The 15,505-nt window shown below is 44.3% G+C and overlaps 4 protein-coding genes across 4 annotated transcripts; all 4 read left to right on the forward strand.

Annotated features, from left to right (window-relative positions):
• Nucleotides 1–241: 241 nt before the first annotated feature.
• EAF02_008035 (uncharacterized protein) lies at nt 242–1,235 on the forward strand (the record flags this gene model as incomplete). The annotated part of the gene is made up of 3 exons (XM_038904083.1): nt 242–322; nt 562–651; nt 723–1,235. The coding sequence occupies 3 exons, from the start codon at nt 242–244 to the stop codon at nt 1,233–1,235; spliced, it is 684 nt and encodes a 227-aa protein (XP_038756364.1).
• A 1,034-nt stretch (nt 1,236–2,269) lies between these two features.
• On the forward strand, nt 2,270–3,351 carry EAF02_008036 (uncharacterized protein; the record flags this gene model as incomplete). Its single annotated transcript, XM_038904084.1, has 3 exons — nt 2,270–2,341; nt 2,438–2,490; nt 2,592–3,351. 3 exons carry the CDS (start codon nt 2,270–2,272, stop codon nt 3,349–3,351), a joined length of 885 nt encoding a protein of 294 aa, XP_038756365.1.
• A 2,794-nt stretch (nt 3,352–6,145) lies between these two features.
• On the forward strand, nt 6,146–8,257 carry EAF02_008037 (uncharacterized protein; the record flags this gene model as incomplete). Its single annotated transcript, XM_038904085.1, has 3 exons — nt 6,146–6,491; nt 6,578–6,790; nt 6,846–8,257. The coding sequence occupies 3 exons, from the start codon at nt 6,146–6,148 to the stop codon at nt 8,255–8,257; spliced, it is 1,971 nt and encodes a 656-aa protein (XP_038756366.1).
• Nucleotides 8,258–12,400: 4,143 nt separating this feature from the next.
• EAF02_008038 (uncharacterized protein) lies at nt 12,401–14,342 on the forward strand (the record flags this gene model as incomplete). The annotated part of the gene is made up of 4 exons (XM_038904086.1): nt 12,401–12,499; nt 12,587–12,728; nt 12,782–14,278; nt 14,332–14,342. The coding sequence occupies 4 exons, from the start codon at nt 12,401–12,403 to the stop codon at nt 14,340–14,342; spliced, it is 1,749 nt and encodes a 582-aa protein (XP_038756367.1).
• Nucleotides 14,343–15,505: the final 1,163 nt, after the last annotated feature.

The following is a 15,505-nucleotide window of genomic DNA, read 5'->3' on the forward strand; positions in this document are numbered from 1 at the left end:
AAACGCAACCTCACGATCTCACAACAACAACAACCACAATTTCGCAATTCTTGCAATTTAGCTTGCGCATCCAAGGATACCGTCTCAAAGAAGCATTACTTCGAAAAGAAATCATTTCCATTTCTACAAAGTGAGTTTTTCTTCATCTGGGATCTCAAGATCCTATGGGTGGTGGATAGTGACAGTGGTCAATCTCAAGTAAACTCAAGCTGACTCGAAGACAGAATCAGCATTCGCAAAAATGACAACTTTGACTTTGTCCGCGAAGGAGACGGAGATGCTTGTAGCTGTGATGTCTGAGATGGGGGAGATTCCTAGCAATGTAAGTTCCATTTGTTCTCTTTTTCCTTGTGCTGAACCCTTCTTGGGGTTGGGCCTTGTGTCGTTTTGGTGTTGCACCCGTTTGTGTTTCCGTTCATGTCAGGTGAATATCTTGGGTTCTGATGCCAAGTAATGGCATAGAGCGACACTCATCTGATATCTTCTTCTTGACTTCCATGTACTCACGTCGCACTGTTCTTCATGCAACATTGACTACGTACTTACAATATCCATCAATAGATTAACTTTGACCGTGTCGCCTCTCGAGTTAAGGTCAAGTTTGCTAAGAACGCTCGCCAGAGCTTCAAGAAGCTGTTTGAGAAGTTGAAGGTATGACACTGTCTGAATAGGGCATCTTTTCTTGACGCAAATTAACACTCTGCTAACTCGATACTTACTAGGATCAAGCCGGACCTTCTCCAGATGACGAGGATGGTGCTACCCCTCCCAAGACCCCCTCTCCCACCAAGAAAACTTCTCCAAAGAAGAAGGTTGGCCCAAAGAACGCTCCCATCAAAGCCGCCCCTAAGCCCAGAGGAAAGAAGGGCACAGTCGAGAAGGAAGTCAAGGAGGAAGAGGTTGATAGCGGTGACGAATTAGCAGAGCCAGTATTGGACGACGAAGACGGCAAGTCACCAGAACATATTCCTTCCCTCAAAGCCAAAAGTCTTGGAAAGAACTCCGTTGTCGGCTCGTCTACTGGATCTTCTGAAAGTCTTCAGATTTCAGATGAGGTTGCTAAAATGTCTGTCGTCGAAGCCGAAGAGACATTCTCTACTTTCATTGAAGAGAGTCCTGTTGACGAGCAAGTTGATCTCGATGAACAACTCCTAGCTGCCCAATCCAACATGAGTATTGATGCTTATCGACATTGGAAGGCTCTCAATGATTACACATTCCTGCAGAATTCCTGATGAGGGCTATAGGCTGGGCTGAGCTCTAAGATTCTACACTTCCTCTAGGCTGGCTTTTCTTGTGGATTTTTGCATTGTTCAAACTCGGAGTCATTGTTATCAGACACACTCATTGCGTTTTCTCATTCTATATGCGCAACTACACTTGCTAATTTTAAACACTTCGACAGAGGATTCCGAGTAAATCCGACTCTTTCCCCTTTCCCATTCAACTCGCTACTCTCGGTCGGAACGATGGATAAGATTGAGATGGATTTTACTTTACTGGTTTGCAAATTGGTTCTGGTTTAAGCACGGCATGTTTTTTCTCCTTCGCCAGGATCATAACATGAGGGAGGTTATGTGTCTCTATAAATGCGATGGGGAGGATATGATATCATGGGGAAAGCTAGGAGAAAGGACGAGTGCGCAGTCAATGGCCATAGTTATAGTACTCTCAGAGTTTGCTCTTGAATGCAATCTCCCATGACCCAGAATCCATTGTCTACTCATGACCCGTGACACACAAATACTCTTTCTCTTTGTGAAAGACCCCTCATCTCAGGAGAAAAGAAATCTTTCAGATTCACTGTTGGAACTATGATCCCACAATCCACCTTTATTTGAAGAACCCAAAATTGAACAACGAAAGTAATCTTTGATAACACAACCCCTCACAACCACATACCCAACTCTTTCAAACACATTATTCTCAAAAACGACAGCCTGCCCTAGATCTACAACTTGACTATTACAGACAAGCCAGTAAGTAGCAACCGCTCTACCACAGTCTAGACATTAAAAAGAAAGACGTTTTCTCTCCATTTCCCTAATCTCCATCTGTCAGTCTTGCAAGATCGGAAGACCTTATCCATCTCTTCTTCCGCTGCCGCCAGAATTGTCTTCCTTCCCGCTCAGACACCAAACATTCTATTCACTTTTGGAGAAGACTAACTTATTACATTGTCTTCAATAGTCAATCCATCGAGTTGAGAGACCTCAACAATACATCCATACATCTAAGATATACACTATACAACAACAGCTTGCTCATCATGGCTCCAGCTTCCAACGAAGAACAATTCAAGTTCCTTATTAGCTGTATTCGATACAGTAACAATGGAAAGGTATTCTTCCTCCTCTGCCGCACATTGCTGTCTATTCACTTTCCCACCATCCTCTTACTTTGACTGTTTTCGAAGACGACTACTAACATCTCACAGGTAGACTTCGGCCAAGTAGCTAAAGAATGCAAGATCGTCACCAAAGGCGCCGCGTAAGTTTTCTCTTCTCTCCACCCACCAATCCACCCCAATCCCCTTCTCCATCCTCTTTTCCGCTTCAAACTGCACCCCCGACTAACCTCTCACCTCGCAGCGCAAAACGCTACGAACGCATGATGCGCTCCCACGGCATCGCACCCAACGCTGCATCCATCAAACCCGCGCCCGGTCCCTCCTCCACCCTCAACTCGAACATCTCCGCTCCCACCTCCGCACCGCGCGGCAAGTCTACCGGTAAGAAGCGCAAGTTTTCCAACGAAGATGAGAATGCGGATGATGAGGAGGACTCTTCTTCTGGTCAGGGCCCGAGCAGAAATAAAGTCAAGAGAGAGGTGAAGAGCGAGATGAGTGCGAGGAATGCGATTAAGGAGGAGATGTATCGAGAAGATTCTCCAAGCGCGCAGTTGAGAGAGGGAATGCAGATGGGGTTGGGAGCTGGATTGTGTGATGTCAATAGGGAGTTGGTGGATTATTATAGTGGAGGGAGCAGTGCGGCAGGGAGTGTTAGTGGAGAGGGGGGCGAGTTTGAGTTTGGTGATGGGGAGGGGTATGCAAGTGATATGGTTGCGGGTGGCATGAGCGCTACTGGTGCGGGCTCCGGTGCTTTGAATACGTATGGTCAGCCGCAGAGTGGATATAGTTTCAATACGGGTGGATATGGTGGAATGATGAGCGGTCACGGTATGATGGGAAGCGGAACTGGTATGGGTGGTCACGGTGGACAGAATATGACGGCATCTAGAAGTCATGCTGCAGGATCAAATGGAATGGGTATGGGTGCGCAGCAGTATCGGTCTATTGGACAAGCTTATGATAGCGAAGGCGGTTCGGAGAGTTCTTTGTTGGTTGAATAGAGGATTCTGGGTTTTATTTGGTCGTTGGAGGCTGGTGATTATTCGTTGGGGGGAATATCGTTGCTTATGGCGTCTGCAGCTATGAAATTCTTCGAGGAAATATGTGGTCAGTTCTTACGTATCGAGAAACTTGGGGGAGGATCTGCAGTTTCTTCGGATGGTGGTAAATCGGCGGGATCAGTATTTTTGCTCTTGAAACACGAGATCGATAGGAAATGGAGATTTTCAAGCTATTGTTCATGCAGTTCCCTAAATAATGAATCAGCTCTTGAGCATCTAAATAGTATTTTACTCCGTCTGCATTCTTACTGTGAGTAGACTGGCCTCTAGATTCTCAGAATGAGCTCAAAGATGATGGTAAGCATTATGGCTGGATCTTCTCCTCGCCAAATAGAAGCTGGTAGGCACAAGTACGATTATTACATGGAGAGTGTGATGTTGAGCTCTTCTTGCTCGTCGCCTTCTCCTCTTCAACATGTGAGGTCTAAAGCCGCGGTGAACAGTATAACTATGCAGGTGTCCTTTCGTTTCGTCTAACTCAACAAGCTTACATGATCTCGACGACTACTCCTTAACTCTTAGCTTCTGCCAGTTAGCATACGGCGTTAATTAGAAAAGTGGCTAGCAGAAATGGGCTTATGAAGATTGAGAATATGCGTGTAGTAGGGAGGTAATATCTACTGGCACGATGTCGTGCTGCATACTGGCCGATAAATCGCTGTAGCTCGGGTGTATAGATCCTCGTTTGAAAGTAGCTAGCTAATACATCAAGTATTTCGAGTATCTCCTATTATTACATGCTACGTTTCTCGCCGTTACAGGCACCAGCTGGTATGGTAATTGTGGTGGTTACTTTGTAGATACTAGTGTTCAGATAGAGCATTTCAGCAGCAGCTGTTGCAGGCTTGATGATTGCCTTGGTAGCAGCCGAACCGTCTGTTATTGATTTACATTATAGGGTTGGAGAATCTAGATACTCGACAGTGGTGTAATCAATAGATAGTAAGATCTCCGTGACGCCAGCGTCTAGTACAAGCAGAGTGGGACTCACTTCGGTGGAATTACAGTATTGTATAAGTTGTCAGAGTTAATGGAACGTCTTCTAAACCTCTAAGCCGGATGTTGTCGTGCTTAAAGATTAGTGGAAGATCCTACAGACAACGATCTTTTCAGCAACTGCTCTCTTCAGTAGAATTAGATCAATGGAGGTGGACTAACTGCAAAAAAGCAATGGAGAAGCTAGAGTCGAGTAATGTGCTAACGCGATATGGTTGAAGTGTGCATTCTGGGTTACTCCCGCAGTGGTTGCCGCAGATCTTGCTGCAGATCTTGCTGGACCCTCGCGGAGAACATCTGCTGGGTTGTTGTTCCTTGTGGCCTACGAACGAGCCCTGTTGATTAGATTGACGCTTTTCCATTTTAAAGGGGAGATTCAAGTTCTGCCAATTATATTAAAAGTTAGTTGGTAGCTAGCACAAACAGAGACTTTCGTATACTTCTTTCTGATCTTGAGTTCTGTAGACGTTTGAGGTAGCCACCTCAGATCAGCGAGACTTAAATTGGGTGCTTTGAAAAGGCAATTGCCATGAGAAACACATGGTGACCGATAGCAGAATAAATGTCGAAGTCTATGACGGCGCTTTGAAGTGTAATCTTCAAGCTGAACACTTATGCACACTCCAGGAGAGAGCCATACAAGCCTCAAGAGTATCTCCTATGGTGCTAGATCATCTAAATTATCTAACCCTTTGTCGTCACCCGGAATATTCCATTCGGTTGGTCGGTAATGTAAGATTATCCGGCCCGATTGGATACCGGCACAAATTTGAAGTTGTTGATACTTTAAACTTGGTTCTCGCTTGCGACTCTTCTCCCTCTCTCTTTATCTTTCTCTCTCCAAACCCCAAACTCAATCTTTTACAATCCATCATCAGTTCTTTTTTCTACCTCATCACTTGAGCAAATAGAGTCCCTCTGTCTCTGCTCTTCTGTTTCGAATTATCTTAAGTCTCCTATAAGGTACGTTTTCAAAGACTTAAACTTCTTTTCCTCTTCTTAATGGCAGTGTTGCTGCGACTCCCCCATCACTACCCTACCCCACCTTCCCGATCTAGCAGTCACACTCTCCCAACACAGAATTCAAATCAGAATATCCTCAGTCAATCAAGGTGTATCTGATCAAGGCTCTGCCGATTCACAGAGGACTCTTCCTCTTCGTGATGATGGCGTCGCCGAAGCAATACTTGTCTTAGGGCAGTTTTGCGGCGATCTGAAGCCCAACAAGATCAATAGGATTGAAAGCACTTGAGTCTTTCTGCACTATATTATGCATTCATGTATTGTGTTTGCATGAACTACCATCAGGCTTCTGGTTCCGAAGGACCTTCTTACTTGGCATCATATTTGACCAATGCCACAACTGAAACCCTCAGAACAGTGGGAAACACACCCACAATTCTGGGAAAGATTTCATCTGGATTCAGACTTATACACCATTTCCCCTTTGGTAGACTTGTCCAATTCTTATCTTTCCCCAATCTCATGCTGTTCGCAATCTTCGCGCTTACTATTTTCCACTCCAAATTCACTCCATTTTCTTCTCTCAATCTAAGATTCCCCGCTCCTCAAGTCCGCTTTCGGAATCGCTACCTCACATCTGCTAGAGGTCTGACAAGGTGCTCAATCAAGCAACAAAGGCTAACAAGTATTTCTTCGCTCTAGATAATTCTGATTCTCTTCTTCCAACAACGACAAGACAACCACACAACGCATTGACAGTCAATTCTTAACAAACATGCCTTCAACTGATGGAGATGCCGATGTAGTCGAGGGACTTGGCCGTGATCAAAACCTCAACAACATCGAGAAGCAAGAATCTCCCCGTCGTGGTTCTGTTGCTACACCTGTCAAGTCTAGCATTCTCTCTAACTCCCAAGCTAAAATAAACACCAAAGATCTATTCGCCTGGATCGAGATAGATGACGAGATAGATGACAGCTATGACCCCGTCACGCCATCCAATTCATCAGCCAAAGCTGTTCGTGGTAATGGAAGAAAGTGTGTCGGGCCTCTATCTCCAAGAAAAGCTGCTAGTAATAAGCGCGCACCTAACAATATCACTGATATCAATCCATCTTCAGGTGAGTCGCTCGAAGAATACAATATTTTTGTCATCGATACACATCCTTCGCTAGAATGGAAGCCATTAAATTCTAACCTTTTGTAGAGAAGAGAAAGATCAAGGAAAGCCACGCGATCTTGAAAAGCGCACTACGCGGCGAGTCTTCCGAGGAAGATGAAAATGGCTGGAAAGACAAGAAAGATGGAGTCAAGTCCCCCAGAAACACTTGGGGCAAAGCTCGTAAGGTAATTGGCTCTGCTGGAAAACCAACCCATCCAAATGGTCGCGTCGAAGGACGCAAGCTTGTACCTTGGCACAGTAAGCTTCCATTCTTCACATCAACCTCGAGAACAAGGACTAATCAAAGCTATAGGACCAAGAATGGCGGAGAAAGTGCTTCAATGGATCAATTATGAATGTCGCCGTCAAGGAATAAGCCTTCCGTGGGACGATATCGCTCACAGAATACGCCCTGGAAGTTCTGGTGCAGCTACCGTACAGTATATCAATAAGCTGCGTGAAGTTCTTATCCCCGAAGGTCACCTTGTTCCTCCTCCTTTTGCAAAGAAGAACACTGTTGATTCAAATGTTCGTGGATACATTCGCGATATGAATTCTGAAGACCCAAAAGCAACTCGTGAAGTTACTTGGGACGAAGAGATCGAAGACTTGAAGGAGAGTCTAGTTACTCCTGGTATCACCAGAGGATCAGGAACCTATCGTCGCGATAAGGCTCGATGGCAAAACAACAAGGCAACTATTGTCGAGGAAACACCTACCAAGACTTTCTCCACTCGATCTTATCCTGACAAGCGAGCATCAAAAGCAAAGACCGAACAAAAAGAGAAGTCTGTCGTGGTCAAGAAGGAACGATCCGAATCCATCGACCCGGCAGAAATGCCATCAGATGAGGATTACGACCCCGGAAACCGTCTTAAGATCAATGGTCATCGCAAGCGTAAGGTCAAGGTCAAAACCGAGCGTAAATATGATTTAGATGAGACCAGCGATTCCGAGGGTGAATCATTTGAATACTCTGAAGATGATGACTTCCTTGAAGAGACACCCTGCAAGAAGGTTGCCGGAAATCATGCAATGACACCTTTAGCCAGTTTGCCACTCAAGCTCAAGATTTCACCTGATAAGCTAAAGAAATTCGCTGCAGGCGCTTCCATGAACTTGGCTGAGGAGGAAGTTGCAGTCGATGAGGCCGAGTACACTGGCAGATATGGCGATGTTGATGATGACGCAGAGACGATTGTCGATGCTCATGATCGCGATTTTGATGATGTTTTTGGTCATGGAGGTTTGCATCTCAACAATGATAATTCTGGGCTTCAAAATCAGCTTGTTTACACTCCTTACGGCTACAATGGAGGTATAACCCCTGGGTCCGGTACTTACAACCCACAAGGCGCATTGACTGCTCAAGCATATAACCCAGTTTACGGCCAAACTTATGGCAATCAGAATTTTATGAATGCTGAGACGGGACCGTATCAAAATACACATGGTAGCTACCAATACTCCAACCAGCAATTCTTCGGTTTTGAACGCTCTGGCTTAGCGCCTGCAATTAATCATGGCTTGAGCTTGGTCAGCTCGAACGACACCGAGGGATTCGGTGACTTTACTGACTCTGCCGGCCACGCCTATGACGGATCTGGGTACGATTTTATCGACCCCAGTGAAATTCCTGGACAGGGCTTCGAATCTTTCCATGATGGTTTTGTTCAAGATTACAATTCCAACCAACCTTTCAACCCCGATGACAACAACCTTTGAGTCCGTTTTTTGCCTTCGAAGATGAACAACCTTGGCACAACAGATATTGACGATGCTTCCATGTCAAATCATATCCGCCAAATGGTACCAGTAACTTTCGAAGCAATTTTGATCTTGCAATTATTTCTCTTCTCATTTTCATTCTTTGTATTAACGATTGATTTTGGACCAGTTGGATCATACTTCTTTCACCGCAAATTTAGCTTCTATTCGCTGTCTGTTGGCGTTTGGATGCTCCCGAGTTGTTATGAAACCCTGGCTATCAAAAATTCTTTCGCAATATTTCATCTTCGCTCTTTGTAAACCCTGGTTATCATATTTAGGAAGTCTTTGGGCTTGGCGGAGGGCGCAAACGGTTTCATAGACAAAAACATTTGGTCATTAATTTGCTTTGCTTGTCAAAACTGCTGTATCCGCACGAGCGATCTTTCCTATTTGCTTCCTCACTCGACTGCGATTTCTCTCTTGTTTCCGGGACTTCTCTTGGTGAACAGGAGTTTTCGTAAGTTTTTTGCTGGTCGCATCAAATGGAATCACTCATCGTCATTCGTTCAGCAGTGGAAAGCGGGGGACACAAGACCTTGTATCATAGATAGATGCTTCCAATAACAATCTTCTATGACATTCGTTTTGCCTTGTGAAAGTTCATGTGAGTTCTTGTGCTAACATTATTGAATTGAATCAGGCAGTAGTGTGCCTCTCATGGCGTGGTTCGACTTTGTATGTGATGTAACACCCTGCGACTTAGTATGTCTTCCACTTAGAAGAGATCAACTGCGCTCTGTAGAACAATGCCACGGGTAGGAGAAGCACTGTTCTGCGACGTCAATACGTCAATTATACTGGGTGAAGTTGCCCCAGGAGGTTGTCGATAAAGTTCCGATGAATGCTGCTGCATGTTTTCATCTTGAATTTGACTGCCGAGAGAGGAGAGTCCGTAAAACCGCCACATGATGAACTTATGTAGTGGTGTAATCCTCTACCTAATATATATAGATGAGCCGCGACGTGAAACTGTCAAGTGATGTTGGAGGTTCGCTCACTAAGCTGCCACTCAGAAGCTCGTACAATCTTCCTCTTTGATGTTATGATAGATAGCCAAGCTAATTTGCTCCAAGAAGTCGTCCGCGGCATACTGCTACACGCCGTTCTCATTCTTTCGAACAAGAGAAGAAAGGGTTTGCTCAGCAACTATATGGTGAGGGCTTATGCAGACGCGTCATGCTTTCCCGAATTATAGATGAGCTATGAATGAGGACTGTCAAGTGATGGTATGGATTCGTCTCCCAGGACCATGACTCAACGCTCGTACAGCCTTCAGTCTTAGTATTCCTGTAGGTGTTCAAGATTCAATTTTCTTGTCCCAGAGCTGTGACTCAACGCTTGTGCAACGTTCCGTCTTAAGGTTCCTGCAGCTAGTCAATGTTGGTTCTTCGTAGCCGGAAATAGAAGAATGAATTCCAAAAGTCGTACGAGACTTGTGGCTCAGATTATTGTGGTGAGCAGTCTCCACTTGAGTTGAACAGTGAGTCAGCTTGGAAAAATCTGGTCATGCTATAAGTTTTCCGAGCACGGTCGTATCCTCAATCAAGAAGATACAGGTGGTTGTTCTCCCTTTACTCGATCAAGGTAGTAGTACTCGTCGCTGTGTGAGGTAGTTCGAAGTCGAAAAAAGTTGAAGGAAAATCAAGGTCTGTGGGAATTTCGAGGCTGAAAGACTGTTTCTCTGTGATGAATCAGTATTCTTCAGCATGAATTGTCGGTAAAGATGTAGTTTTAAGAGTTTACTGACCATTTAGAAGGAATGTATGTTATGTTTGTTGGTTTGTCAGTTCCAGGACACAATTTTTGCTTGAAAAGGTTGTATCTTCATTTTTGTTCCTGGTGGAGATTTAAAAGAGTTGGTCGAGTTGCAGGCAGCAATCAACAAAAAGAAGAAAAACTGGCAAGCTATTAGGTAGAATTATGGAGGTGAATCACATGCCTGGATAAGGTTGTTGAATGAATAGGCGAGGTCCGTGCTGCTCTGACTTCTCCTTCACCTTCTCGAATTACTTGGACTGTGAGTATCCATAGGGGTCAATGTTGGATGGTGGGGATTTCTAATGACAAACTTTTCTATTTCTTTTTTGTAGCTGCCCTGCTTTGGGATACTCAGGATCATATCAATTTTAATAAGAATACCAAGTAATTAGCTGTGATTTCAGATATAGAAGATAGAAGACCTATCTGGTGGTAAATAGTAAGGCTATGGATTATCAAAAAAAATAAACGAACTTCAGGTCTTTGTGGCATTTAGCTAGAGATTGAGGCAGGTCATGATGATCAAAGCTGATTATAAATTGTATTCACCTATAAACTCAGCCTACAAAGACATGCTACATATCAGACGACGAATACCTGAGGATTCCTCCTGCTCACCACCTTTTAGAGGAATCTAGCACTTCAGGGACGTTTCAACATCACTTCATTTTCTATGTATCAATATTTTTATAGGCTTGAGGCGGTACCATTTGTGACGACTGTTCATTGATGCGTGTTGGATATTTGGTGGTCCTGATTATGAGATTGACTGCTAGCAAAGTTTCAAATGAGTGGTTGAGAAGCAAGCAGGCTTCCATGTGAGTGGTTGAGACTTACACAGTCACTTGACATGATATGCTTTTCTAGAAAAAGTGAGAAGTGCTACTTCATACAGGTAGATAATATCGATAACATACGATAGAATCAATCCTTGCCTAGGCTGATTGGAGGGCTGATGTGAATCAAGGAAGCCACTGCGGGGTTGGCCCGTTTCTACCCCCTCGCTTGGGACGATAACCTAGGAAATCGATGCACAAACATACTATGAATCCATCTTCTTTTGCTCAATGAAGAGAACCTTTTACTTGACCACTTTCAATTTGAATTACCTAACATTGAAGAGTAGAGATTGGAAAGTATCGGCTCTGTGTCCCTGTACAGGTCGCAATCAAACAATACCATTACATCTCTCCCTTGCCCATAACTCCTTGTCCATAACTCTTGATATCTAAATAAGAGTGATACGAATACATGCGGGCTAAGAACTTCTATTAATTACTTCCATTGTGCTATGATGGAGATCAAGATGTGTGTACGTTTCTTCTTACGCACTGATGAAGCAAACTAGCAACACACATGAGTACGAGCAGCAAAAGCCTTGATTGACTTTGATGAATTTCTCAAGGATTGAGTTACTCATAATATTTGAATATGAGGTTCATCTAGGTACATCATGATTCAAGTGACTGCTGAACCCTCACGCCAGAAAGGTACGTCAGGACAAGTAACACTCGCTACTGTTTTCGTACACCGAATCGCTACTTCCTTTCAATACTTCCTCCTGAGTTCAAAGTCAAAATGAAAATAAAAGACTCAGGTTCGACATATGGTCATCAAAGTCGCGATAGTTCGAATCTTTCGAAGACACAAGGGGGGCATTTGACCGAAGAGGGGCTCAGAGACATTCATGTGCGTCCAAGAAACTCAGAGATCTTGACATCAGTATCGGCACAAATCAAAGCATCATAAATACCAATAAGAGTATACATTTTACATACCTATGCACACTCATAGGTTTCATTGTCCTTCTTTGCATGAAATCTGAGAGGTAACAGGCACTATACATCATCTATACATGCCTACACGTTGGTACTAATCCTCCTTCTCCAAAGTAGATCCTCCCTCATAACTTGGGTAAAATGATATACAAACATATAAATAATCATTTACATCAGCAGTCATCCGATGAATGAAGGTTGAGGGTTGAGGGGGCCACTGTGTTAACGGTAAAGCGAAGTTGTGGTACGAGTGAGGTTTGAAGTGAGGTTCGAATATGAAAGTCAAATTCATTAGTCATCAAGTAAAATATGTCCGGCAGCTCGGCCCCTCCATTCGGGAACTTCCGTTCACCCAGCTCAAATGTTTCTCGCAGATTCGATGGAGAAAGGTTCTGCCGAACATGGGGCCCAGAAAAATTATCTCCAAGATCTCAAAGTCTCCATTCTTTCTATTTACTCTGAACAACAAAAAGGCCTCTTCTCTGTAAACTTTGAGAGCTTTTAAATATCCAATTTTTAATTTGTTATATTTCATAAGCGTCTTTCATTCAATTGATTCAAGATGCAACGCGCTTTGAGTTCTAGAGCAAGAGCTTCGATTCTTAACGGATCGACAGCTTCAAAGCTTCGTCCTTTACAACAGTTGAGATTCGCTCACAAGGTATGTTTGGGTTAACTTCAGTTCATGTCGCTCTGAGATATGACATAGATATCTGGCGATTGTAAACTAATCAAGTTTTTGATTTAGGAGCTCAAATTCGGTGTTGAGGGCAGAGCAGCTCTTCTTGCTGGTGTTGAGACTTTGGCAAAAGCTGTTGCCACAACCTTAGGTCCCAAAGGCCGAAATGTTCTTATTGAGTCAGCATATGGCTCCCCAAAGATTACTAAAGGTTTGCGAACTCCCCGGTTACCTAGTTGTAAAATTCTAATCGTTGGTGAATAGATGGTGTAACTGTTGCCAGAGCTATTTCCCTCAAGGACAAATTCGAGAACCTCGGTGCTAGACTCATCCAAGATGTTGCCTCGAAAACCAACGAGACCGCTGGTGATGGAACCACAACTGCTACTGTCCTTGCTAAATCTATCTTCTCCGAGACCGTAAAGAACGTCGCCGCAGGATGCAACCCAATGGACTTGCGCAGAGGAACCCAAGCCGCCGTGGAGGCCGTTGTTGAGTTTTTGCAAAAGAACAAGCGTGATATCACAACCAGCGAGGAAATCGCACAAGTTGCGACTATCAGTGCAAACGGTGATACCCACATCGGAAAGTTGATTGCCAACGCTATGGAGAAGGTTGGAAAGGAAGGTGTCATCACAGTCAAGGAGGGAAAGACGATGGAGGATGAACTCGATATTACCGAGGGAATGAGATTTGACCGCGGTTATGTCTCCCCATACTTCATCACCGATACCAAGTCGCAAAAGGTCGAATTCGAGAAGCCATTGATTCTCCTTTCTGAGAAGAAGATCTCAAACGTCCAAGATATCATCCCAGCACTTGAGGCATCTACTCAACTTCGCCGTCCTTTGGTCATCATTGCTGAAGATATCGATGGAGAAGCTCTCGCTGTATGCATTCTCAACAAGCTCCGTGGTCAACTCCAAGTTGCCGCTGTCAAGGCCCCCGGTTTCGGTGATAACCGAAAGTCTATCCTCGGCGATCTCGGTATCCTGACCAATGCTACCGTCTTCACTGACGAGCTTGATCTCAAGCTCGAGAAGGCTACCGCAGACATGCTCGGTACTACTGGATCTATCACCATCACCAAGGAGGATACCATCATCTTGAACGGTGAGGGTAGCAAGGATGCCATTGCTCAGCGATGCGAGCAAATCCGAGGTGTCATGAACGACCCTACCACCTCCGATTATGAGAAGGAGAAGCTTCAAGAACGTCTTGCTAAGCTTTCCGGTGGTGTAGCTGTCATCAAGGTCGGTGGCGCATCCGAGGTCGAGGTTGGTGAGAAAAAGGATCGATTCGTTGATGCTCTCAACGCTACTCGTGCTGCTGTTGAGGAAGGTATCCTTCCAGGTGGTGGAACTGCTCTCCTCAAGGCTGCTGGCCAAGCTCTTGGAGGTCTTAAGCCTGCCAACTTCGACCAACAACTTGGTATCAACATTATCAAGAGCGCTATCACTAAGCCAGCGCGCACCATCGTTGAAAACGCTGGTACTGAAGGATCAGTTGTCGTTGGTAAGCTCATGGATGAGTTTGGATCCGACTTCAACAAGGGATTCAACAGCGCAACTGGAGAGTACGTTGACATGATTGCTGCTGGTATTGTCGATCCATTCAAGGTTGTCCGTACTGGTTTGGTTGATGCCAGCGGTGTTGCCTCATTATTAGGTACTACTGAAGTTGCTATTGTCGAGGCACCAGAAGAGAAGGGACCACCAGCTGGCGGTATGGGAGGCATGGGAGGAATGGGCGGTATGGGAGGTTAGTACATTCTCTCACTCGCTGTGATGAACATTACGCTAACAATATGACAGGAATGATGTAAAAAGTTATTGGTCAAAATAAAATAAAATACCCGTCTGAGCCACATTTGTCTGTGCGATTTGATTACCAGACAATTTGGTACCGGACAAAACATTGTATAACACCCCACTCACCCTTTTTCGTTCCTCGTCTTGCATGGCATCACGGAGCGATATGATGTGTTTAAGAGATTATGACCATGTAAATTAATGAAACTAAAATAAAATATGAAAAATTTCAAATCCATTTCAGTGGCCACACAGTGTGGCTGACTCGATTATACAAGACCGGTGATGTGTTCGTTTGCGTGTCAATCTTCTTGGAATATATCTGCCTTGTGATCAACCCAGGAAAGATAGTAAGATGGCGTCAACTAGGTGGGTGGCCTTCATAATGATGCACACCGTTTGATGACATTCACAGAGGTATCTCCCAACAGCTTCTTGGAAATAGCATAGATTATTCTTCTGCCTACTTCCTATGCATATCTACATGATTAGCGAATTCAGTTTGCCCATCTAGCTAGGTGGCTATGTAAGTTCACCATTGATGAGATAAATGTAACTATCTAAATACAATCAGGAGCTTACAGCTTCAGATGTATTTCTTTGACTTCTACCCAGGCAGCCATTGAAATTATTATATTACTACTCAAAGAATCACAACTCCAGATCTTCAATTTTGACTTTTACAAATCTAGCTAGTAAGAGCTCCCTATATGCATATCTTTGTTGCCCCAAAGATTACCGATAAAACGTTCAAAGAGTGTACAACTGTAGGGGAAGCTTCTCCACCCACAGACATCTACTCCGTACCTCATCGTTGACGATTCATCATAACCAGAAACATATCATTCATCCGCATTTTTGACTTGATTCCTGTCTGCATTAACCAGCAGAGGCCATCTTCATTTTTTATATCTTGAAAGGGGTAAAATCCTCTCAAAGTTGCCAGCTTTCATCCATCCAGATTGAGTGTGAAAGCACGACAAGGTATTTTTAGCGTCCCACTCAGGTGATCGCACACCGGCAAGTAACCCCACCAAGTTCTTGACCTTCATCCCCGTTCGCAAAATCCAAAACTCTCCCAAAGATAAACATCTCCCAAGCTTTTCTCTCGCTCCTCCTACTACCTCGCAATTACCACAACATACAGCGGACTTTGGAAAGCAGGTCTCTGAACAAT

The sequence above is a fragment of the Botrytis sinoallii genome, assembly GCF_014898435.1.
Source record: "Botrytis sinoallii strain Bc 23 chromosome Unknown BSIN_014, whole genome shotgun sequence".
Lineage (NCBI taxonomy): Eukaryota > Fungi > Ascomycota > Leotiomycetes > Helotiales > Sclerotiniaceae > Botrytis > Botrytis sinoallii.